General features: G+C 33.0%; 1 protein-coding gene, 1 long non-coding RNA gene and 1 pseudogene across 8 annotated transcripts; all 3 read right to left on the bottom strand.

Moving 5' to 3' along the window:
• Positions 1 to 6,256: 6,256 nt before the first annotated feature.
• Positions 6,257 to 8,450, bottom strand: LOC121205003 (photosystem I P700 chlorophyll a apoprotein A2-like; annotated as a pseudogene).
• On the bottom strand, positions 8,409 to 19,009 carry LOC107925667 (E3 ubiquitin-protein ligase BRE1-like 2). 6 transcript variants are annotated; one of them, XM_016856534.2, is made up of 20 exons: positions 18,707 to 18,960; positions 17,548 to 17,599; positions 17,254 to 17,415; positions 17,080 to 17,167; positions 16,705 to 16,935; positions 16,403 to 16,570; positions 15,990 to 16,183; positions 15,816 to 15,899; positions 15,585 to 15,704; positions 15,319 to 15,505; positions 15,081 to 15,241; positions 14,512 to 14,583; positions 14,112 to 14,188; positions 13,221 to 13,415; positions 10,491 to 10,563; positions 10,232 to 10,318; positions 9,961 to 10,098; positions 9,640 to 9,842; positions 8,872 to 9,034; positions 8,409 to 8,765 (listed from the first exon to the last, which is right to left on the bottom strand). In XM_016856534.2, exons 2-20 carry the CDS (start codon positions 17,554 to 17,556, stop codon positions 8,634 to 8,636), a joined length of 2,544 nt encoding a protein of 847 aa, XP_016712023.1. In that variant the 5' UTR covers positions 17,557 to 17,599; positions 18,707 to 18,960; the 3' UTR covers positions 8,409 to 8,633. The 6 variants fall into 6 exon arrangements, with proteins under 6 accessions (XP_016712023.1, XP_016711903.1, XP_016711971.1 ...); XM_016856414.2 differs by lacking the exon at positions 17,548 to 17,599 and having other exon boundaries at positions 18,707 to 19,009; XM_016856482.2 differs by lacking the exon at positions 17,548 to 17,599 and having other exon boundaries at positions 8,872 to 9,031; positions 18,707 to 19,009.
• A 3,364-nt stretch (positions 19,010 to 22,373) lies between these two features.
• On the bottom strand, positions 22,374 to 24,959 carry LOC107952902 (uncharacterized). Of its 2 annotated transcripts, none has more exons than XR_001698982.2 (4): positions 24,894 to 24,959; positions 24,696 to 24,807; positions 23,149 to 23,513; positions 22,374 to 23,059 (listed from the first exon to the last, which is right to left on the bottom strand). It is a non-coding gene; the product is annotated as an uncharacterized lncRNA (long non-coding RNA). The 2 variants fall into 2 exon arrangements; XR_005899618.1 differs by having other exon boundaries at positions 23,149 to 23,483.
• Between the last annotated feature and the right edge of the window lie 707 nt (positions 24,960 to 25,666).

The raw sequence follows: 25,666 nt of genomic DNA, 5'->3' as shown, positions 1-25,666 counted from the left end.
GAGGCATTAAATGAAAGGTCCTTATGTTGATATTAGACCATTTTTTGTGATAATGGACATTTATGGACATCCATTATAAGTTTTTAATGTTTATTCATTAAGGTTATTATAGTAAATTGATAAATAATAGAAAATGTAAAAGAATTAAAAGATGAATAAGCTATCATCTTTCTTATTCTTCAAATTCCATGGCCGAATATATCATTAAAAGAGGAGAATAAGTTTCAAAAATTGCATGAGTAAATTAAGGTATGTTTTAAGCTCGGTTTTTTATGATTTCTATGATTTTGTGATTGTTGCTTTGAGTACTAGCTAGCCCATGCCTCAATTTTTAAAAGTGTTGATGCTTTTTAAAGTTTCCATGGATGAATTCATATGTTTTTGGATGTTAATGATGAATTATGGAAGTTAGATGGTAGATTTTCATGTTTTGTTAAGTGATTTTTAGTGAAATTGCATAAAATGGATTAAATTGTGAAAAGTGTAAATTGAGTGGTTAAAAGTGTGAAATAAACAAATATATGGGCTTCTATGAAGCTATATGAAATTCAGCACACATGGGTTTGTAATGAATTTGTGTAATTTTCTGTTTATTGAAATAAGGACTGAATTGAATAAATGTGTAATTTTAGGGGGATAAAGTGTAAAAATGCCCAAATATGTTTTTGTGGACTAAATTGAAAGTGTTTATGAATAAAAGAGTTAATTTTGAATGTATATAGATAAAGAATGAAAGAAAACAGATTTAGATTGGGGAAAATCAAAAGTTGACGAATAGTCGATCCAGTTCGTTTATTTCGACTACAAGGTAAGTTCATATGCAAATAAATGTCTTTAAATTAAATTATACATGTTTAATTGTCATTGAATTGCAATAAATATTGAACGAGCAATTACGAGCAAGAATCAACAGAGTTACAATATCTGAAAGTCCCATACGAACTTTAAGAATAGTATAGGATATAGATGTCATGATATTAGGCTATTGAGATGAAATTACATGTAAGACCATGTCTGGGACATTGGCATTGTATTGAGATTACGTGTAAGACCATGTCTGGGACATTGGCATCGTTAATCAATTTCGTGTAAGACACTGTCTGGGACAGGGGCATCGATATGTGATAACATGTAAGACCATATCTGGGATATGGTATTGTACGAGCTTATGTGATTTCCGAGTATCCTTAATGATTTCGAACGGCTTAACAGGAAAAGTCAAGTTGAGAAAGATTATGTGAATGAGCTAAGTGACTCAGGTATGTACAAGATTCATACGAGTATTAAGAAGTGAATTAAATGACAAATATGAATATGATATTGAATATGTGTTCAACGTGAAAGGTTTGTAAGCTTGTGTGTGATTAGTTAAGTTTAGCATATTTGAATTTATATGCAAAGATTCATATGATAGCTTATTTGTATATGGCTTACTAAGCTTTTAAAGCTTACTTTGTGTGTTCTTTCCATGTTTTATAGATTATAGAAGCTAGCTCGAACTCGGGGATCATCGGGAAATGTCATCACACTATCAACCATCTCGTTGGTACTTTTGAAGCTTTGTATATATGGTATATGGCATGTATAAGCTAGTGTCATCTTGGTATGTTTTGAGTTGTGATTATAGTCATGAGATTTGGCTTGTAAATGTTGGAATATGGCCATTTAAGTTGGCTTGAATTATGTGTTTGATAAGTGATATATGTGATGTATATAATGTCCTGAGTGTTGGCTTGTTGTTTGGAATGGTTGTATGGATGCTTTTTTGGATAGTTATATGTTGTGGTATTATTGCTTGGAATTTGGTATATTTTAGTATGATTTGAGGATGATGAATTGATATGTTTGAGAAACATGATCTAGTTGATAGAAATGTATTATAAATGAATTTAAAAGTTATTTGAGGTTGATGATTTTGGTACAATGATTTGGTATGTTTTGAATATGAAATTTAGTAATTGAAATTATTGTGGATAGTTGGCATGATTTGTGTAGGAAATTGCATGTTTTGAAAGCCTATGTATATGTGATGAAATGATACCAAATTTGGTTATTTTGTGTGCTTGAGAGTAAGGTGGCAAATTGGCTTTACAAATGGCTTATTTTTGTCCACACAGGCAAAGACACGGGCGTGTGTCTCAGCCGTGTGCGACACACGATCATATTACACGGTCGTGTGTCCCGTGGGGTACCCTTTTGAATTAAGTCAGTATACCCTACAGTTTTGTCACAGTCTAGGCACACGGGCATGTCTATTGATCGTGTGTGGCACACAGGCTGGCACATAGGCGTGTGGCTGGCCTTGTGGCCAAGTTAGTAACCTCCCTAATTTTCCCACGGTCATGGCACACAGGTGTGTCTTCAACCGAGTGGTGCAAGTCAGTATGTATGCCCTATTTTCACACGGCCTATGGCACGAGCGTGTCTGGTAGCCATGTGAGGCACACGGCCTGTTCACACTGGCGTATAACTTTAAATGTGTGAAAATTCTCTATGTCTCCTAAAGTTTGCAAATGTTATCGGTTTAGTCCCGAACCACTTCTAACATGTTTTAAGGTCTTGTAAAACCTTATAAGGGACAAAGTGATTGAGATGAATGGGTTTTTATTATGATTGCTCAAATGTATGATTTATGTTGTGGTTGATCGGTAATGCCTCGTAACCCTATTCCGGCAACAGATACAGTTTAGGGGTGTTACAATACAAATAACATGTCATTAGGAATTTCATGTTTCGGGTGCTGAAGTCCTGCATTTGTTACGGATTCTCTACATCTCGTGTGAGCAGCATCATGTAACTTACATTTCAACCGACAACTCGTGTGAGCATTGATGTAAAGGAAATATTACAGTTATATGGAAAGGCACGCTATGTGTGAGCATTCCCAAGTATCCAATGTAATTCTAGATGGTTCAACGGGTAAGAAAAGGAAATGAAAAGGTAAGTATGCAAATGGAATGACTCATGATCTTATGAAAACAATGATGAATTAAATGATGCGTTTATATATGGAAATCTACTTATCTTATAGTTGAATTCATTTGTATCATGGACAAGTGCACTAACTTGTGAGTTTGATGATATTATATAGGCTTATACTAAGCTTATGGCATTGGTAATGATTTTGTGCTTAAACTATGAATTGTGTTAATGAAATGCTAAGTTATGTTTAAGTTTGTACGAGCTTACTAAGCACTCGTTGCTTACATTATTACTTTCCTTTGTTTTATAGATTACCGGAAGCTCAATCGGTTGGAAGCTCGTCAAAGTCCTATCACACTATCCAACAACCATTTCGATAGTTTTGAGTATTTTGGCCAAGGTTAATAATGGCATTTATTTATTTAATTTTGAACTATATAACTAGTCTATTTCGTACTTACTAGTATATATATAACCAATGTTTTTATCACGTTAATATAGTTTGAATGAACATCATACGAGGATCTGAAAATTTGAGAAGTAATCCTCGAGGAATTCTTTGTGAATACCAACATCTAGCACGTAAAGGTCCTATTAGTAGTGTATGCTACCATCGAGATGCACAAGATAGATAGAGTGTTGCAGCAGTTCAGATTCCGCTAGTCGATTCTCGTGGCACCTTAAGACCTTGATGATCTGCATCTTATCGACTTACAATGATCAAACGAGAATTGTCGGTGTTCCTCTCCCAACATATCAATATGTGGAATAATTGGTATGGTTTTTTACCTACTCACAAACATATTATCGTTGTGGAGTTAGCATACGATCCGGAGTATGTGTCATGGTTTAGTATCTATGGCAAGCCATATTTGTATGGGGAATAGGCAAGGCGTCAACATCCCCATACAAGTAGGCCACAATAGCCCCATTTAAATCCAAGGGCTGGTGAGACAGGTCCATCATCAGTGCCCACGTAAGAACTGGCACCAACGACCTCAACACTGATGCCCACACTACCCCCCATTCAATATTTATCATCTTATTCTAGTGTGTGTTCTAACCCTATCATCTTTACAAAAGCACCATATGTTACACCACATTTTTCTACTTCTAGTCCTATGCCTAGTTGGATTGTTGGACATCCATCCCCGATGTTTTACACGCCCGGGCCATCTACTTTCTCGATGACGCCGACGCTGATGATAATGTATAGGCCATCTATGTATCAGGCATCAACAGAGAGTCCACTCGTTATCCCATCGGTGTATGGGACTCAGCATGTTATGCTCATTCGTCGTTTGTAACGCAAACACCTTTGGGATCTTTTCTCTACCAAGGTGGGTCATCTTCCCAACTATCTATTCCTAGACCAAATAATGCACGATGGCAACCGAGAATGCAAGGATCGCAATCAACCAAAGGTAAAGAAGAGGAGAAACCAATACCACAACCCCAACAACCACAACCCCACCCGAAGGCTAAACCAAGAAGGAATCCATGCATAACCGTCGACCACCCTGTTGTGGCATAGGTTCTAATGGCACATGCACTGCTTAATTTTTTCCTTGTATCAAACGTTTATATTGTGTCGATGTTTTTTATTATTATGTTTTAAGAGGAATATTGTTATCATTTAACAAAATGCTAATTGATATTTGTTATCATTTTACAAAATTAAAGTTGTAATTTGTTATAATTTCACAAAATTAAAAGCTGATATTTCTTATCATTTCACAGAACCGTATGTGTTGGATTCATTACCATCGGATTGGATCCACATCGGATTCATTGACATCTTCATTCTCGGACCCACCAACATGTACCGTGTTGGATGTCCCCACGTTGATGGACGTCGTAGGGAGTACATCATCCCTTCTCATATATGTGATGGAACGTCCAGAATCACATGTCGATTACCAATAGCTGGAAGTTGCTGCCATTCCCCAGTAAGTACTCCTAGCGTTGAACATCGACCCATTGAGGCTCATGTCCCACAGACTAATTGAGTTTCGTGCAAGGGTCATGTATTCTGTTCTACTATAAAACCTGATTGTTCGGTGTTCTGCCTCCCATGATTGAAATCTAAGGTCAAGATAGATGAGTGTCTTCCCATTGATGATTTTGATATATCATAATAGGAATTTTCTAACAAAGTGGTTGGACTATCAACATTTTCAACAATTCTCACCTCTCGAATAGGAAGAGATATTGATGACCGAATGCCTTCATATGGCCTTGAAAATTCCACAAATAATTCAAGAAACAATGATCTACTACCGATGTGCATTTGCATCATCGCCTCCAAAGCCCAAGCACCTTTGATATCGAAAGCGTCCTATCTCACGGGATCGACCGAAGCACAAAATTGATACTCAATAGACGATACTCTCATCTTGTTGGATTCAACGATTTTTCGGCTAACTCTTTTCTGAAGTTTTGGAAACTCTATGTTCTGGTTAAAAGATAGTCGTGTTGTGTTCTCTGATAAAAAAAACAACTACGCCATTCTCAGTGTTACGGACCTCATCGTTGTAATAAATAATAGCATTAATCCGTCCACTCATTTTTAACAAAATTATCTATCGAGAGAAGTTTGAAACAAAAACATTACGCAAAAAATATAATGCATCAAATAAATATTAACACAAAAAATCAATACTTATGCTTACTTTTTATACATATAGGATCATTGCTCCAACTTATGCCTTCTCTATGATCTTCTATTCTTTTGAATTTCTTCAAATTTTATTTCCTCGGTTTATGCCACTAGAGGCTGAAATATGTTTCATTTATAGCCTAAGGGATAACAAAAAAACAATTCTGAAAAAATGCCCCGGATAGTAGGGGTGGAAATTTGTACAGAAAAAACGCTCCAAGCAGAATGCACTGTCAGCGAAAGTACTGAAAACGCTTCCAGCTTTTGTTGACAATGCGTCTTGCTTGGAATGTTTTTTCTCTACAAATTTTATCCCCCACTATACAGGGCATTTTTTCAAAAACGTTTTAGATATCCCAAGATTCCCAAGGATATTTTTTCAGAACCCATCTTGTCAAAAATATTTTTTCAGTACTCCGAGTTTCGATCTTTAATAAAAAATAATATATGATTGGTGTAAGTATGAATATTTTAAATATCGAATTCAATTATTAGGTTAAAATGTTTATCAATTTAAAACCTTAAATCCTAAAAAGCCTAAACAACCTAAAACCTAAATCAATAAACCCTAAAACCCCTAAATTTTATAATAATAAAAAACCCTAATAAAAATACGAAAAAAAATGCTTCCAATTGGAAGCGCTTTTCTGAGTTTTCCCTAAGAACAACCCCTCTTCTCCATCGAAAGAGATGATATTATCGCAGATACAGTGCATAACATAAGGAATTAACCAAATTTGCCCGATGTAGAGGCAATCAAGAAAGCCGCATAAGTAAATATATAACCTACAGAAAAGTGGGCTAATCCAACCAATCTTGTCTGCACAATAGAAAGAGCCACTGGTTTATCTCTCCGTCGAATCAAATTAGCTAAAAGTGTGCGATCATAAGCCCATGCTAAAGTTTCAATCAATTCTTGCCAATATCTGCGCCAAGAAATTAAGAACATAAATTCGGTAGCCAAACAAAATGTCCAAATAAGAACATCCACGCCTTGACTAATAAACTATTCATACCAAATGGATTATACCCATTGATAAGTTGTGAAGAGTTTAACCATAGATAATCTCTTAACCATCCCATCAAATAAGTGGAAGATTCATTAAACTGTGAGACATTGCCCTGCCAATGTCAATAAAAAGTAACCTATCCAATGGTATTTAACATCTAGAAAACTGCCAAATAAAATGCGCCCCACGCTGAAATATCACGAGTACCCCCTCGCCCCGGACCATCACAAGGAAAACTATAATCGAAATCCTTTTTATCGGGCATTAACTTGGAACCGCGCGCATCTAAAAGGGAAAAATTAAAGTAGTGGAAGGGAATCAGTAAATCTTGACATGGGAGCCCCTTACTAATGAAGTGGCTACTAGAGAAGTCTTGAATTAGATTGGATAACGGGAGCGTCTAATTAACTAATGAATGGTTGTAGAAGGGTTGGAAGATACTTTGTATACAGACGGATGAAAATCTCTTAGTGTTCAGCCATCCAATTAATATTAGATTTGATAGATAATTAGCTTTTACTTAATGAGGGACACCAAAAGAAAGAATAAGTCTTATTGATACATGTAACATTCTTTTGATACTTCCAAAAGTGTTACTGCGCATTTTGCTTGTGCTTAATAGTTTTCGATTTTACTCGAAATCATATAAGAGCTTGTTATAAGCGGATTTGTTGAAGTGATTCATCAATGGAGGCGTGTCACAATTCCCTTTTCTTTTTAACTCTGCGCCAGTAATTCCACTATTATTAGTGAACAATATATAATATATAATTTATATTAGATGATAGAATATTAATTCTATTATATATTTATCTATTCTAAATATATATTAGTATTAGAATTTATTTATATATTTTATTAATTTATTTATATTATTTTATTGATAATATATTATAATATTATTTTTTGTATTATTTATCTATTTCTATTTCATTTGCACTTAATCCCTATTTCATGACCACATATCTTTCTATTAGATAGGAATAGATTTAATAAATACTGATAACTCTCGGATGGAATATTAGAACGCAAAAAATCTATTAGGTAATGAACTATTAGTTCTAAATCATCTTTGGCGATGAATCAATAATTCAAAGTGCTTTTCTTGCATATTCTTAATAAATCAATGTTTATATATAGATATAGAGGATCTAGAACATTTTATCAAAAACGGCCCATTCCTGTAACTTTCCAAAAAATCAGCCTATTTTTGTATTTTAAAGAAAAGGACTTTATTTGGTAATTTAATCGCATAAAATATGCTAATATCATATTTAAACCCGACTCAATCCACTATAAACACCTCTAATGGCGTGTTATAGGACTAACCCATAAAACAAATTTGAAAACCTTACCCCATATACCACAATGACATGCTTCTTCTGCCTCATGCTGCCCTGTGCCGTACTTCGTGTTCCCTCATTTTTTTCATAAGCTCCCTCTCGAATTCTCTTCCATTACATAACTGACTTCTTTTATCTTTACTTTGCCCCTTCTACAATACAATTTTGATCAAGGCAATTGCTTTTTTCTATTTTATATTTTTTCCATCTTCCATCTTTTTTTCTCTTTTACTTGATATGTTAAAAAGCTTTGCTTAATCATGTTAAAAAATGGAAAAGAAATCTGAAACAAAAATAAAAAAATTCAAGTAATCAAATACCGGTTTAACTGGGTTTTTAACCCGGTTTGACTGGTTATACTACGGCTCAAAGAATTTCCGGTCTGATGAGGGTGACCAGACCCACTAGATCACGGTCCAACCGATGCAACCAACCAGCCGGTCTGGTTTCCAAACACTGATCAAAAGGGACAAATTCCTGAAGATGATGTGATGATTTACCTAGTTTGATTTCCATTTACAATTGGCATACATGCCATGCCCTGCCCATCAAATAATTACATATGAAAAAGAAAAAAGAAAAACATTATTTCTATAACTATCAAGTTGGGAGTCCTAAGGGGCCTCTTGGTTTCAAGATGCTAACTCTTGACTAACCTAAATCAAAGATTGAAATACAAAAGCCATGGAACACTCTTTTTCATATTTTCACAAACCGAACATCATTCTGACCAAATGCAGTTCCACAGCCGGGGCACTTTCGATGCCGTATCTCTAAATTTCTCTGTATACATGGATTGCAAAATAGGTGATAGCACTTAACAATTACTACCTGCCAAATATGACAAGCCAACACATCCATCAGTCCAATAAGAGGTTGAGGAAATTTAAACATACGAGTACATATTATGAGAGAAAAACAGGTCAGCATAACTCACCTCTTTTGGCCGGTCAAAACACACACCACATTTGAGAATATTCTTGCAATTTTTAATCTCATCCTGAAGCTTCTGTATTGCAGTCTCTCCAGTTTCAGAACTCAACTCAGCAACCTTGCTATTCAGTTCGTCAAGCTCTTCCTCAAGCTTCTTCCTCTGACTTCTGGGTGTAGAGAAACCACATTTCAACAGAGGACAGATTTAATTTTTGAAGGAAAGCTAAATAATTTAATTTAACTTAAACACGAAGAAAAGGTATTTTCTTGGCAAGGAAACATGTCTAAAGTCCTAAGGGGCAAAAATTATAATCTAAAGTGCTAAGATGAAATGTTCCAGAATAAATGCAGCATAGGCGTAGATTAAAGCATTGTTATTGTAGCAACTGTTGACCATGATAACAGCCTGTCCCTCACTATCTTTGCAGCTAATTCCAGCACACATTATACTGTCATAGGCAATAAAGAGTAGAGCTATGTCGCTCCAACACTTCATTTCTGTTAAGGTGCCTGCGACTGACACTCATATCCTATACATGGACATAGTCATGTAACCTCCAAAATCCAAATACATGAACCTAACATGCCATGATGACGTGCTAATATCCAACATTCACCACTGAGTCTAACATAGGAGAAAAGCAATGCTTTTGGATTCGCATAACATACATATATGATCTTTTATCTTCTAATTCCACCGAAAGACAGTACAGCTGAGCAAGAAAAAAACATAGGCCTGGGAAATCCACCAAAAACAGAAAAGAAAACTCACTGTTCCTTATCCAACTTCATTTGGAACTCATCCACCTTTCGTTGGAGCTGCTCATAGTCCTTCTCAGAAGATGCTGCAGCAGATTTAAGCCACTTGAACTCCTTCTCAGCATCGGCCAACTCCCACTTTGCAGTTTCAAGGCTAATCATAAAATGTCTATCCTCTTGAGTGAATTTAACAGCATCTGTCAGACAAACTTTTATCTGCAAGGTTTAAATTATAGGTTGGTCAAAAAAGCTACAAATTGATAAATAAATACACGTAAATATATTTAGAAGGTCAATTTTCTGGAACAAGTTTTAGCAGCACACAACTATTTACCTGCTCCTCGCTCTGACCAATCCTCATTTTCACGGACTCGATTGATGAATTGACCTGCTTAAGTTGCCTTGCTAATGCCTGCTTTTCAGAAAGCAAGAAACTATGTGCTTGTTTTGTCTTTACACTCTCAGAGACAAGCTGCATTTAATGCCATCACAATTACAGAAATTGCCCAAGCACCAAGATCAGATAAATTTTTCTACTTAACTATCAATATATACAGAAAGCAAGAATAAAGTTAAAATATCAAGGTATATAATATGCATTGGACCTTAATATTGTAGTCATCTCTCTCAGTCATCTGCTGCAACAGATGCTGGTTCTGTGTCTGCATATCTTCATAAGCCTGGCCAATGGTCTGGAAAAATAAAAGAATTCTCTCATCATGCAGACAACAAAGAGGCACTAAATGACGAGAGTAGTACCCAAGGAAAGGCAGCTCTAGCAATTCAGTGAATACAAAAGAAAGGTGGCAGGAACCAAAACTGAATATATACTTCTTTCTCCCTAAGAAGGAATTTTAGACAAACCTCAATTTCAGAAATATATGTCTCTGACTCTCGATCTTTACTTTTAATAGCCTCCGTGAGTTCCAAAACATCCCTGTAATTTATTGTAAGATTAAATAGTTAGATAACACTACTAAATGGAAATTTCAGGAAGCAAAAAGAAACAAATCATGAAAATAAAAACCAGAAACTTATTTTAGAGAACTCAAACACCTCTTGCTTGTGCAAGTCACAAATGTTTGACATTAAGGATGAAGTAACAATTTGAATCATACTACCTACAGAGTTCTATAACTTGTAATAGGTGTTTTAGCTCTATAGCAAGCATCAAATGGTTCTAACGTCAAATTTATTAGATAAATTTTTAGGATCAAGGTCTGTAACACTCACATGCCCGACTTGATTGTTGGATCACGGTATCGAAATGTTACATTAGATGTCATAGCAACAATAATCAAATTCAATTCATTTAAAGCTTATGATCATTACACCATCTTACATATCTCAAATTCATTTCGAGTTTTTATACAAGCTTATTGCAATTCTCTAAATGGTCTAAGGTTGATTAGAGACTAAAATGTAAAATAGTTTAAAATTTTCATATCAACATTGCAATGTAGGTTTCACGTCGCGACATCACATTCTAACTTAAACTCGTCGTGACATGATGAACTCATTGTCACTACTTAATCATCAAATGGTTCTAACTTATCACAAAATAAGTTAGGAGGATAAGTTAATTAAACTGTTTGAGCAGTCCTAGAGAGACGTTTGTATAGCATAAGATGCTCTGTGGTAATAAATGAACTAAAATCATTGTAATTCTATATTTTGAGCATGTAAACTCTGGAAATATAAAAATTAGAGGAAGGGATATCCCTTGTATAAAAGTATACCATCCCAACAAGTGTAAAAGGTTTTGACCAAGTTTAGGAAAGAAGGCTACATAATTTTTAAGTGGTTTAATAGGTACTGGCAAATTTTCAGAACAAAATAAATGACTAGTGTTAACTTAGCACACTAAAAGGCAAGTTAAAACGATATACTCCTACCAAACAAGGTGTAAAAGCTTGACTGGGTACAATGGAAGGATAAAGGCATACTTTAGAAATTTGAAAATACACAAGGGCTGATTTTCTACTTAAGCCGTTAAGGCAAAAAAAAAAAAGAAAAAAACTCAAAAAGGAAGTCACATCACTCAATATCATAATAACTCAAATGTTCATCATTCGATTTCAGACTCCTTAGAACCAAAATGACATAAGTCCTTATAACTTACCCCAAACCCCTAAAAAATGCAAAATACCAAATATAAACCGAAAATGCCACTAATTGGCACAAAATAAAAATACAAATTAAAACAACCTGTATGCATTATATACATAGTTAAAATCAAACCCATAAAATACAAATTACAATCCTAGCTAATTTAAGCTCTCAACTAGCATATTTGATCCTCCATCACTCTGCCCTATAGTTGGAGAGAGCTCAGTCTTTAATTCCACTAACTCAAAAGAGAAATTTCTAGCAAGACCCATAAATAACAATGTTAAAATCTACTTCATTTGTGACATTCACATCTTCAATAAAGCAACTTGCATCTCATCTTTTTATACACTTCGAATGACAAAGTCAATGGAAGAACTATCATCAATAACAATGAAATTAATCTCATTATTTAGACAAATACCTCAAATGAAAGACCTTCATTAGGCACAACTTGAACAAAACTCTTCAAGTTTTAGGATAGCCACAAAATGAGCTTTACAAGCAGTAAATTTAGCATCCTCATCAAGTAAATTGTGTTGCAACAACTCAACAGATTCTCACATATCTCATCTCTCAAACCCTCTTCAACAAGATTGTTCTTTAGGGCCTCAAAAGCAAGGAATATGCTCACAATACAACATCAACGTGCTTTTAAATAATAGGATTTTCCTTCTCAGGGAAGAACACTCCTGAGAAACGAACTTTGAATAGGATCAAATATTTTCAAAATTGCCCCACTTCATCAGAAGCCTAATGTAATGCAGCTTTTGTTTTGATCGGTTCATAATGTGCCTTATATACTGCATCTTTTATTCCCATTAATTCATAACAAATAAGTTCGTTTTCCCCTTTTGAACTTCTCCTTGCTCATCTCTGAAAACATGCTACTCATCAAACAGATGAATATTTTAGACACATATTTGCTCGCATTCTCAAAGCAATTAATTTAGTTCAACTTAAAATAAATATTTATAACTAACCATGAAAATCTGACCTTTAAAGGATGAAACAGATTTAACTTTATGAATTTTGACTTGATTTCAATACTTAAAATATCACAATAGCTTGAATATTCATCATCTAAAACCTCCTTTGAACTAAACAACATGGATATTGTAAATAATCCCAAAATCCTAATAAAACACAAAATACCAAATCTAACGCCGACCCTAATACTTGGAAAAGAAGTGTATAAGTTTTTGGTATATAGGTTTTATAATTTAGATATTTTACATAGATATTTGGTATATAAGTTAAAATATCTATGTAAAATATCTATGCCGACCCTAGAGTGTATAAGTTTTTTTTTCTTGGAGTATATAAGTTAAAACTAAACCCCTAAAATGTAAAATAAAAAAGCCTAGATATTTAATTCCTCAACTAGTATATCTGCATTCACCATCAGTGTCCTTTCAGTCAAATCATAGCCATGGCAAACCGTGTAACATATTAAAAGAAACCAAAAACTACAAAAGAACAAACCTCTCAGAAGCATCCAGTTTAGCTCTTAAGTCAGCTATTTCAACTTCGGCAACAGAAAGCCTTTCTTGGCAGGCAGCCTCTGCCTCATTAGCAGCTTTCACTCTCAATTCTAGACTGTGTTCATCCAAAGCATTTTTCAAGATTTCAGCTTGCGAATGAGCTCTATTTTCAGATTCTCTTATTTCCATCACATCTCTGAAATTTAAGTTAAGAACCCAAATTAATTAATAGAAAAAGGAATGTCATATGCAACCAAAAGGTTGAAGCAAGAGAGAAGGGAAACATTCCCGAGCTAGATAATAGATTTGGAATAATATGGTGGAGAAGAAAGTATAATTAATTGTTAATGCACAAAATTGAGTACCTAAAACTATATTGAACTTCCCCGCTTGCAATCTAAGAGAACACAACTAGACCACAGAACTTCAAATTCAGAATCACTTCAGCTTCTTACTTTCGTATGCAAGAATCAAGGTAGTGCAAATTTTAATGCACTGACAAGCTAAACAAATACGTAAACAAGTAATGTAAAATATTTTACCATTTCCGGATCAATTTCTGAATTAACTTAAAATTCTGAAGTTTCAGCTTAGCAAGAGGTAACCATATAACTCCAGACACCACTAAAAGTCACACACACACGTGTTCCTTTAATAGCAATTTAGCACTTATTTGCTTCTAAATTTCAAGAGAATTAATTAAAGGTTTATTTCACTTCAAGCAGACGTAACAGGAAATGCACAATTTAAGAAGATTGACATAAAGCCGGATGAAGATTTAACCAAATATCCACTGCTTGCATGGCATAGAACTCAAAAAGATTACTCTCCTTTATTGCATTTACACTTTCTTTTTGTGTGTGTGTGTTAATAAAGTTTCAAATTAGCATACCTATTATCATAGCCTTCTTGGCCATACATGTCCAAGAAGATCTGCAATTCCAACTTTTCCTTCTGCTTTTTCTCAATCTGCATTAAATGAATGTTTTTCAGTAATGAACGTCAATTCAAGTCATATGCATCAGATTTCTGAAGATGGCAATATGAATAGTTTTGACTATAAGTGCACACAATATGGAGAAAGAGCAGACAACTTTGAAAAAAAAGAAAAAGTATTATTTCAGTAGTCATCGAAAACAAAGGAACACTTAAGGGCAACAAGGAAAGGTCGCTGGAATTTCCATCAAAGCAGGGATTGCAGCCCCAGCTCCTCAATTTCACCTTCCCCCAATATTGTAATGGACAAAAAGAAGAGAAAAGTAACCTGAATTAACCAAAAAGACAAGACATACCATATCATTCAGAGATTTGATTTCCACAATCTGTTCAGCACACTCTTCTGCCAAGTGCTTTTGTAGATTCGTCTATCAGAAAATTTTAGACAAAAGCACACTGGTTAGAGATTGCACAGATCGAGTTACCAGCAAACACAAATTTGACAATTAGCACACAAAAAGTGCCAAAACATTCAACGTTCTTACTACAATTTTTCTTTATTTTATAGATTAAATTTAAGAAATATAAATCCATGTTATCCAAAACCACAATTTTTTACAAGTCACATGCTCAATAATCAAATGAAACACTAATAAAACAGGTAGATGACTCAGTACAAGTCATTGAAAGAACAAAAATCAACATGGCTGTCCATAAACAGACAATTCTGAAGTTCCAAAATGATATTCTATCAGACAATCAAGTTCCACCACTTGGTACAAAAGCAACCCATCACACTAATCTCAAAGCTTTCGCTGGAAAATATAGTTGAAATAATATAAAAACAACTATTTAAGGACTTTCCATCCATATAAGCTACTTTCAAATTTTATTCCCCAAAGGGAAGTAAAGACAGGATAAATACCTTATCGCTTAACAAAGCTTTTAGTGCTTGGGCTTCTTCATGCAAGGAAATTGCTTCATGAGCAGTCTCCTTCCAGCGATTCAACTGAGCTTCCATCATTCCCATTTCCTTGGACAGAGCTGATGCCATAACACGAATTTCTGCTTTAATATCATTTCTTCCTGGGGAGAAAAACAGCATTTGTGTAAGACAAAAGATCCAGGATTTTCCACCTTAAACTTATAATTTACTATTTTACCTGCATCTTGAATAGCTTCTTCCATTTTAATCTCAAGGTCATTTCTTTCTATGATACACTTCTGGAGCTGCAGCTCCAGCTCTTCAATTCTAGAATCAGCGTTATTAATTGTATTCCTAACAGCATCTGCTGTCTCAGCTTTCATATTTAGTTCCTTCTCCCTCCTCATGACAAGAAACCTATCAGTCTGAAATTATACTTTCAAAACAGAGCAAAAAGTACTCAAGCAACCAAAGCATATGAAATAGTATATCAAGCAATTTAACCTGCAAGGCATCTATAAGCGCTTTGTATTGTTCCATTTCAGCATTCCAATGCTGGAGCTGATCATTTAACAAAGTGTACAGCCGAGAGGATTGTATGAATTTGTCATCCTTCAGTTCATTCTATGAGAGTAAAATTTTGCAAATTAAACTACTAGAATATGTAGCTTTATTGAAAAGGGTACTTCAACTGAAAGAAAAATCAACTTTCGAAGATCAATAATCCAAGCAAACCTGAAGATCCTTCAGTTGTTTTGAATAGATTAGGTTCTCTTCCTGTGCATCTTGAAGTTCAGAAAGTCGATCTCCTGCCACTATCTGCAACACTTGTTTAGTAACATATCATATAAGATTAGTCACCAAAAGAGGGAGAGAGCTTGAGAAAAACGCAGTTACGTAAATCAATACCTTTGTCTCCTCAATCAAATCCTTTATCTCCCGCAAGCCCATTGTCTTATCTCCAGGCTTTTCTGGTGACAAGCTTCCATTTGCTACAACTGGAGTTGATGCATGCATCCCAGATGCTATATTCTTCTGCATTTTCAGATCAACTAGTTTTCTTCTGCTTTCTTCAAGTTCAGCCATGATTTCCTCCAGCTCACCTTCCAGAATAAATAAACTACAGCTTTAACATACAATCTTGATAAGACAAAAATAATAAAATCTAGGCAATGGCTAACAAACAACCAGATTGCCAATCAGTTGGTACTAAACTTGCTACTGAGAATTGCATTTATAAATGTTAGGAAGTTATTGCAAGCATCTATATCTGATAAATAGTGTATAAAATACAAATATCTTCTAAAAGAACTAGCAGAGACCTTGAAGACGTTTAACTTCAGATTGATCAGTTGCATGGCTGCTTATATATGTTTGAATCCCATCAGCATACTCTTTATGCTTCAAATGTAGAGTGTCAATCACCTCACGCAAATTTTTGGCCTCTTCTTTCATCATGTCATCAATCTTAGAAAGCTGCGTTATAGTGTCTGCAAGCGATATATAATAATCAATGTAAAACTGCAGATAGAAGCACTAGCTAATGAAGAAATTGCTGAAAATTTCATGAAAAACACAAGAAATGACAAATTACTAAGCAACTGAAATGAAGAAATCATCTAACCTTCAACAGATAATTTCCCATGCAAAGAAAGAGTCATGCTCTCAGTTTTCATCCTCTCAGCAGAGATGGTATCCTCCAGAGATTTTATCAACTCCCTAGTGGATGAATGGCGCGAAAATAAGACTTGTTCAACATAATTTGCAATGCCATCTTTGTCATTACTATCAATAAAATCTGTTTCTAGAAGCCTACAAAGAAACATCTCCTCCACAGGGCATGATGGAATAGAACCTAAAGAGGGCAAGTTAATGTATTGTAAATTTGAGAGAACTTACACTTTGACTTTTTACTATTAAAAGACACAGCACTACCTCTCCCAACTCCAAAAACACACAAAAGTAAATTTGTTCAACAAAAAATTAGTCTGATCTGAACCTCGAGAATTGTCAGCTTCGTCCAATATTCGTAAAGCATTATGGCCTCCTCCAGCTCGTATTCCAAGCAGGACCAAATCATCAACCAACTATAGAGTAGAGTAACAAAAAAGAACTATAAAAAAATCATAATGATCAAAACAGATGAAAGTAAAAGAGTGCCATAAAAAAATACCTGATTCCAGAGTTGGTTCACAGTTATCAACATATCATCATAAGAGGCTTGCTTGTCTTTTAATTCTTTAATTTTGGTTTCAAGATCATGCAACTCATGTTTCTGAATATCTAACTGCTGGACAAGTTTTTGATTCTGGTACTGGAGAACTGCCGCATCAACCTGGATAAAAAGAATTCCTCTATATCAAATAAAATGCATGAGAGAATTAAAAACACAAATTTGTAAACATGCAGGGAAAAAGTTCAAAAACGGATTTTATCAATTTTAAATTTACTTGACATGTGCACCAACCTTACACATTGGGGTGTATGCAGAAATATCATAGTGATAATAAGAGGGCACTCTGAAAAATCAAATCATGTATAAAAAGTGAAAGGCAAATTCAATCGGGTGGCAGGGGACAGTATATCTCCACTCATCTTTAGGTATGCCTGATATTGAATTAGGTTATGCTCAGGGCTTAGCTTATCAACTCAACAAAATGTGCAAACTGGTGGATTTATGGTGCCCATGCATATAATCAGATGCCTAAAACTGATTCATGACAAGTCTAGGAATGGTTTGAATCAGATAAGAGACCAGAATATAACTAGAAGTTTAGGGAAATTTTCAATTTCTAAGATAGATCCAAATAGGCAACTCAAATAATTTGAGATGATGAAAAAGACATCACATTTCATTAATTTACAATATTTCCATTTGACATATACAGCATTGATGCAGCAAACCTACTCGGTTAGTGCAAACTACTTCAACTATTCACATTATCAGCTCAATTTAATAATAATTGGAGTTACATAACCCTAGCAGATAAATTAAGTGAAAAAAAGATTTTTTTTTTTTTAAAACCCTTAATTTTGGTGTGTCACCCTAAATCCGCAAATCTAAACAAACAAAAGCATATCAGTGATATACTGATTATGGGTAAATCGCTAAGAGAAAGAGCTTGTTTTCCTTTTTCCCCGTATAGACCCACAGGGGAAGGGGAATCGAGTTTCGCAGCAAACTACTTATCCACCACTAACAATAAATTAAATCAAAATTGATCCACAACAAGTAATAAATAAATTCCCCTTCTCTTCCTATACTGTCTCGACGGCAGAGAGAAAGCATTTGAAATTAAAATTTTCCATGAATAACCCAGAGACCATGAAGAAATGGAATACAACTGAGCATCCAAGAAGAAAACTAATAGCAGGAAAAATTTTAGATCAACTTTCCATTTTGTGAACAGTCGAAAGTAATGTCCCAAGATTCAATATTTCAGTTTTAACATTTGATTCTTCCGGGCGACAGGACAAAACAAAATGTATTCCAGAGCAATTTTGATTTGAGGAGAAATTATAGCTCAAAAAGAAAGCGAATAAAATCATGCAAACCCATTAATTTATCAAGAAATTAAAGAGGAAAACAATATATTTAAGAAAAAAAAGTGTGAGAGAGAGATTACAGATTTGGTGTGGTTGGGAGAAGTGGAGGAATTACGGGCCATGGCGGGAGAATCCAAGTGAGGCCTCTTCTTCTCTGGTTCTTCAGATTCAAAGCTTTCCATTTACTGCAGTTAGGATTGCGATTTACACCCCCTCCCCTCTCTTTTACACTTGATTACTCTTTCGCCACACCATCAAATCCCAATCATCATGCGTTCCCAAAACCCTAACTTACAAACTCTACTCGTTCCGAGAATGATAGATTCCAGTAATTTGCTTTCTACGGAGTCGTATATTGAGAAAAAAGCAGAAGAAAGATGCATCACCCGTTAAAACGGTGGCGTTTAACCTTATAGCTTTGTTGCTCTTCAACCAACCTTCGTCAAATAGTTGGTTGAACCAAATTAAACCGGCCGATCAGACCGATTGGATCAATAAGTGGTCGAAGTATTAGTTTGGAGAGATATTGATCGGTTGACGGGTGAGTTAATATGATCTAATTAAATTGGTTTAACCGGTTTCATTAGTTTTTTTCTATTTTTTTTTTTATAATTTTTTTAAAAAATTATTTAATAGAATTAGTGGGTTTAACGATTCAACCATGATTTTGTAAATTTTTTTTATAGTTTATATTAGGTTTAAATTAGTTTATTGTATTCGCAATTCAAATAATTATATTTATTTTTTAAAACTTTATTATAAAATTTGTAACATTTTAGAGGCGACATGAAGTATTTAATTTCATGATATGTAACCTTCTTTTGTAAATTAAAATTTATAATTTTGGTTCAAACTTAAACAATTTGATTAGATTAAAAAGGTAGGACTAGATAATTTCAAATGAAGTTAATAAATTAACGAGATAAATAAAGAATTTCAACTAAATTTAATAAATAATCTAGATAGAATAAAGAATTTTTAATAAATATAATAAATAATATTTATATATGATAAATATTGAAGTAAACCGTAAAATAATAGAAAATCTCTAATCTTTTATACTCTAAAAATATAAATATTTGTGCAATTTGAAATTCTAGGTTATCAGCGTCACCATCACCATCATCCCCTTTGTGATTTCATACGTAAGGTCTGTTTGGCAATGCTTTTGAAAAGTATTATGAAAAAGTGCTTTTGAAAATTTGAGTGTTTAATATTGTTGTCAAAAAGTGCTTTTGAGAAATAAAATGTCCATTTTAGACATGATATTATAAACTAACAAATATATTTAAATAATGTTCAAATTAGTTAATATTATGATATTTTACCAATATATAAAAAATAATTTATTATAACTTATTGTTAATATTTTAATATATAATATTAATTTTAAATATTTTTAAGTAATTTATTTTAATTATTTATTAAATTCAATTAGAATATATAAACTATATTTAAATATTTAAATATAATAATTAAATATTTGTAATTAGATAGTGACACAATTGTATTATTTTAAAAATGATTTTTTTAATTAATGTTTTTAACACATTTGTATTATTTTATTTTAAAATATACTTTGAATATATAACTCATATTAAATATTAACATAACATAGAAAACATAAACCTAGCAAATTAAAATATTACATATATTTGGATTAAAGTTTCAAAAAGGGATAATATTTATAAGAAAGGATTGTATGAAACAGTGACGCCACGTCATCTGTATCTCTTTCCAATAGTTTTATGCCACATCAGTATTCTTATACTGAATTTTAGGATTGTATCCTGAATTTCAGTATTTTAATTTGAATTTGATTTTTTTAGGATAAAATCTTGAAATTCAGGATAAGAGTACTGATGTGGCATAAAACTATTGGAAAGGGATACAGATGATGTGGCGTCACTGTTTCATACAATCCTTTCCCAATATTTATATACCAAATATAAATACTAAAAATTTTACAATAGCATTTACAATTTAAAGTGAATTCATTAAACTAGAAGCTATAGCATATCTTATTAATTTAATTTCAAGACCACTTGAATTGTTTGATTCACCATCATCATCACCATCATCATCGTCATCATTATCATCACTTTCTCGACCATGCGCATTTGCTAAATCAATAATATTCTCATACGCCCAGTTAATATCTTCGTATTCCATAAAATCTGTATTATTTTGACCGACATATTTTCGGATAAAATTGTGTATCGTCATTGTAGCAACAACGATAATCGTTTACTTTTCAAAACTATAACTTGGCATATCCCTTAAAATGGCCCATTTTTTTTCAAAACACCAACAGTTCGTTCAATCACACTACGTAATGATGAATGTGAATGATTGAATATCTCTTCTTTACCAGATATCGGTCTAACTCTACGAAAGTCAGGTAAATGATATCGCTGACCTCTATATGGTCCAAGATAACCTTTCATTTGAGGATATCCAGAATCAACAAGATAATATTTTCCTACATATCATAATATAACAAACAATTAATTCAATAATTTTTTTATAAAAATTATCAATTAAAGAACTTATACTTTATTCTTTTAAAAAGAAAGAAATAAATGAAATATCTAACCATTTGGTGGGTGGGAAAATTTATATTTTGGATCTCGAATTGCATCAAGAAATATTCTAGTGTCATGTGCCGATCCTTCCCATCCAACCATGACAAATGTGAAACACATATTAAAATCACACACTGCGATAACATTTTGAGTCGGGATACATTTTCTTCCAATATACAAAATTTGTTTATTTGGTGGAAGAATAGCGGCTATATGAGTACGATCAATTGCACCTATGCAATCCTGAACAAATAATCATATTAGTCTCGTGCATATTTTTAGTCGACCAAAAATATTAAAATATAATAATATAAAATTAAAATTTAACCTTCAAATGCGACATATATCTAGAATCATTACGTATTTGTTCGGTTATTGAGCTAAAAAAATGATCTTCGAGTGCAATTAGATCAGTGGCTATCCTTGAAACTTTCTCAAGCATAATTGCAAAGTATCGTGTTATTGTTGATCCAGACCTTTGAAATCTTTCTCGACATTGGGAAACTTTTACACCAGTGCCCAAGATGTATAAAAAAATTCCCAACATTTCACTAGAAGATATGTTTTTTGAAGTTTGCAAGTTGTATCTTGTCTCTAAAACTCTCAACAAACTTGCGAATACCATTTTAGACATCCTAAAATTAATCATACAATGTGATTCGTGACGATCAAGGATCTCTCAGATCCATGTCTCACCTGTCTGTTTTGAATCCATGCATGGTTGCTTCAATATATACTTCTCGTAATACAATTGCACAGAAGAAGATGCAACAACAAATAATCGGTTAAAACATTCCATGCGTTGTAAAATCTCTTTCTTTTCCCTTTCATCATCACTTTCATCACCGCTGGAATTCTCAACTATACTCATCACCTGTGAATAAATTTTATATCCAAAATCATATATAAACAACTATTGATAAAAAAAATTAGTATAAATAAGTAGAACATAAATTTAATATCCAAAAATCAAACATAATCAATTATTGATAAAACTAGTACCATAAATTCAATATCCAAAGACCAAACATAAACAACTATTAATAAACAAGATTACACATAAATAAGTAGAATATAAATTCAATATCCAAAAACCAAACATAAACAACCATTGATAAAACTAGATTACACATAAATAAGTAGAACATAAATTTAATATCCAATAACCAAACATAAATAACTATTGATAAAACTGGTTTAGCATTGTTGTTTAATAACATAATAGATATCTCTAAACTCTAGAAGATTAGAAAATTTTCAACTATCCTCCATTTCCGTCTTAAGCCACAAAGCTCTAATCTTGGGATTAATTGATAAAAACATAATTCGCTTGTCCTTATTGAGCAATAATTTAAGTGAGAAAAAGTATAGAGGACTAGCTTCTGGAACTTCTTCTGACATGCTATCAAGCACTTTGACTGCTTGTGGAATACCATATGGATCTATAACAAGAGTCAAACTATATGTGGCTTGACTCATATTGTCAGCTGCATTGCATAATTTTTCTATTTGACTAGACAATCTTGCAGCCCCTCCAATTTGCTTTGAGGATTTCTTTCTTCCAGTTTTAAAATGTGAACTTGATATCTTAGGGTTTTTTTCTTTTTTGACCGTTTCCATCAATTTGAACATCATTTGAAATGTGAACATCATTTCTCACATTTTCTTCTTCATTCTCTTCAGGTATTTCATTGTTTACATCCTCCAAAAAATCACTACGGAGTGTACCAGAAGAAGGTGCCCATGCTTTATCACCTGTTGCAACTATCCCCATGAACATTTGGTCCAACTTCCCTTCGAATTCAGGATCAATGCCCGATGTTCTAAATTTTGAGCTTCCGGCACAACCTATATATAAAATGATAGTTTAAAAATAGTAATTATCAATAACCTCATAAATAAGAAGGAAACAAAAATATTCAGAATTATTAATGTACCTTTAGCCTACTTTCCCACCAATCATCTGATGCATCAACGGTTCTTTTTATAGGATTCCACCCTAGACCAGTATCTTCACCTTTAAGTTTCTTCCAAGCTTTCTATTTTTTAGGGCATTCCACCTATTTTTAAGTTGTCTTTGTGAAAAAGCCTTGCATATTTCTTTCTCAAAGTTGGTCATTATTTTCAACCATCCATCTTTTGTGAAATGAGTACCAGGCCTATTGCCTTTCAATATCTCTTTAATACAAATATCACAAAATATTTCTGTCAATCTCTTATCCCACATTGCTTTGACTTTTTCACCACTAACTTCAACCGCCGAAGTACTCATCTATTGTGTATACAAACAGATTCGTTTCAGCTAGTAAAGCAATCAAGAAAATCAAATGTTACATAAGTATTTTTTTTACATGTGTATCAAAATCAAGATAGGATCCTAAGATTTTTTTTTCTCAATCAAATTCAACTTTTCAAGACCGGAATAATAACTAAGAAAGAGAACACAACTAATAATAGCATCAAACACAATTAAAAAGTCAATTGAATGAAACCGATTGAGTTATTAGGATTGTATAGTGCGCACTATGCCATAAGGCTGATAATTTTTAACATCATGTTCACTAGTTATACGGTTGCATCAACTTTTTCTCACAACTAAAGATAAAAATATTCTCCATATAACTTGGTATTTACTCCTAATTTACCATATCTGGAAAGTTATATGGATATTACAGACCAGATCATAAATCATTAAACCATGCAACTTCAATGGCAAAACAAGCATACTAATAAAACATAGAGAGGTTGTTTAATGCTAAAACATATACAAGCTAAAACTGCAAATGGTCAATTGAAAACATCTATTAATTTACAATTTATGCAATACTTTTGAAGGAATAAAACACCAAATTAACACTACATAACATCATGAAATGACCATTTGGAAATGAAAAAAAAATCACAAAACAAATATCAGAATGAAAATAACAAGTTGAGAAAGCTACAACAATCTTAAAAAAGTATAAATCAAACAAACCCAGAAGTAAAGGAAAGAAAATTTACACAACTTATATAGTACAAAATAAATATGAAAATTCAAGCTTTCGTCTATCTATCTGTCTATGTATATTACTTTATCTAGTAAATCCAAATTAGCTGAAAAAAATTACATTATCATCCATATAATTCACGCAAAATATCCTAGTTAAGAACAAAAATCAAAGAAACAAATAACTTAAATCCACCAAATTTTAAAAAAGAAAATCTTGACAAGCAAATCTTTATGAACCCAAAACTTTGTTCACTAATAGTAGTAAAGCACCATAAAAACAAAATCCTCAACCTCTAAGCATAGGGGTAGAGAATCCAAAAATGAGAAGCAAAGGGTAAACAAACATGAAATTTAAAACAAACCCAGAAAAAGTTCACCCATAAATAATGAAAAGAAGCATTGAGAAACCAAATACTATTAAACTCATAAACAAAGCAAAAACAGAGTATTTTAGAGGGCAGAAAGCAAGGAAAAGCCAACAGAGATATTTACCTGAGAAAAGAGTTGAAATCTTTGAAGAGAAAAGATAATTGAAGAAAGAAATGGGAGCAAAACAGAGACAGGAGATGGAAGGGGAATAGATTATGAAGCCTGTGACGATCTCCTATAAATATAGAGACAAAGGCCATTAATGTTTTTTTTACTACATAACGAACATTTAAAGAGAAAAAGAAGAAAAGAGAGACTCACTTGTGGAGAAGAAGAAGAACCAAAGGAAAAGTAAATTTCAGGCAAAAGAAAAAATGGAAAAAAAAATGGGTTCTAACGTCTGAAAAATGGGAAAAAAAAGGAAGAGAATAAATAAGGTTAAAAAAATAATATCAGCCTCAAAAGTACTTTTAGCTAAAAAAAGTACCAAATTTCTACTTTTTCATATGAGAAAAAAGACTTTTTTTAAGTTGAAAAATCTTCTACTTTTTACCTCTATTCTTTATTGCTTTTTAAATACACTTTTTTCCCTAAAAGATCATCTAAAAATCAATGTCGAACGTAGAGGTGAGCATTCGATCGAATCAAATCAAATTGAATCGAAAATTTTTGAGTTAATCGAATTTTCGAATCTTATTTTATCATCCTAACTTAATTTGAAGTTTTCTCGAATCGAGTCGAGTAAGATGGAATTCGAATCAAATCGAATCGAATCGAATATATTTGTTCGAGTTAAATTTAAAAAAAAAAGACTTTACTATTGTTTTTTTTATGTAATTTTTCAACAAAAAATTTTTTCATACAACAAAAAATTGAAGTAAATAAGTGAATAAATAAGTGAGTAAATAACTAAAAAATAATTAAGAAGAAGAAGAAGGGAGGAGGGTTTATTTTAGGGTTTTTGAGAAAAATAGATTTTAAGGTTCAAATTGAATAGAAATGGAGAGAAGAAGAAAAATAATTTGGGGTTTAGAATTTGCCGGGGTTTTGATTTGGGGGAGGAATTAGGATTTGGGAAAATAAATCTTTGGGGC

Source organism: Gossypium hirsutum, chromosome A08 (assembly GCF_007990345.1).
Source record: "Gossypium hirsutum isolate 1008001.06 chromosome A08, Gossypium_hirsutum_v2.1, whole genome shotgun sequence".
Lineage (NCBI taxonomy): Eukaryota > Viridiplantae > Streptophyta > Magnoliopsida > Malvales > Malvaceae > Gossypium > Gossypium hirsutum.
Note: the sequence above shows the minus strand (reverse complement) of the source record. Positions and strands in the feature narration are given on the sequence as shown.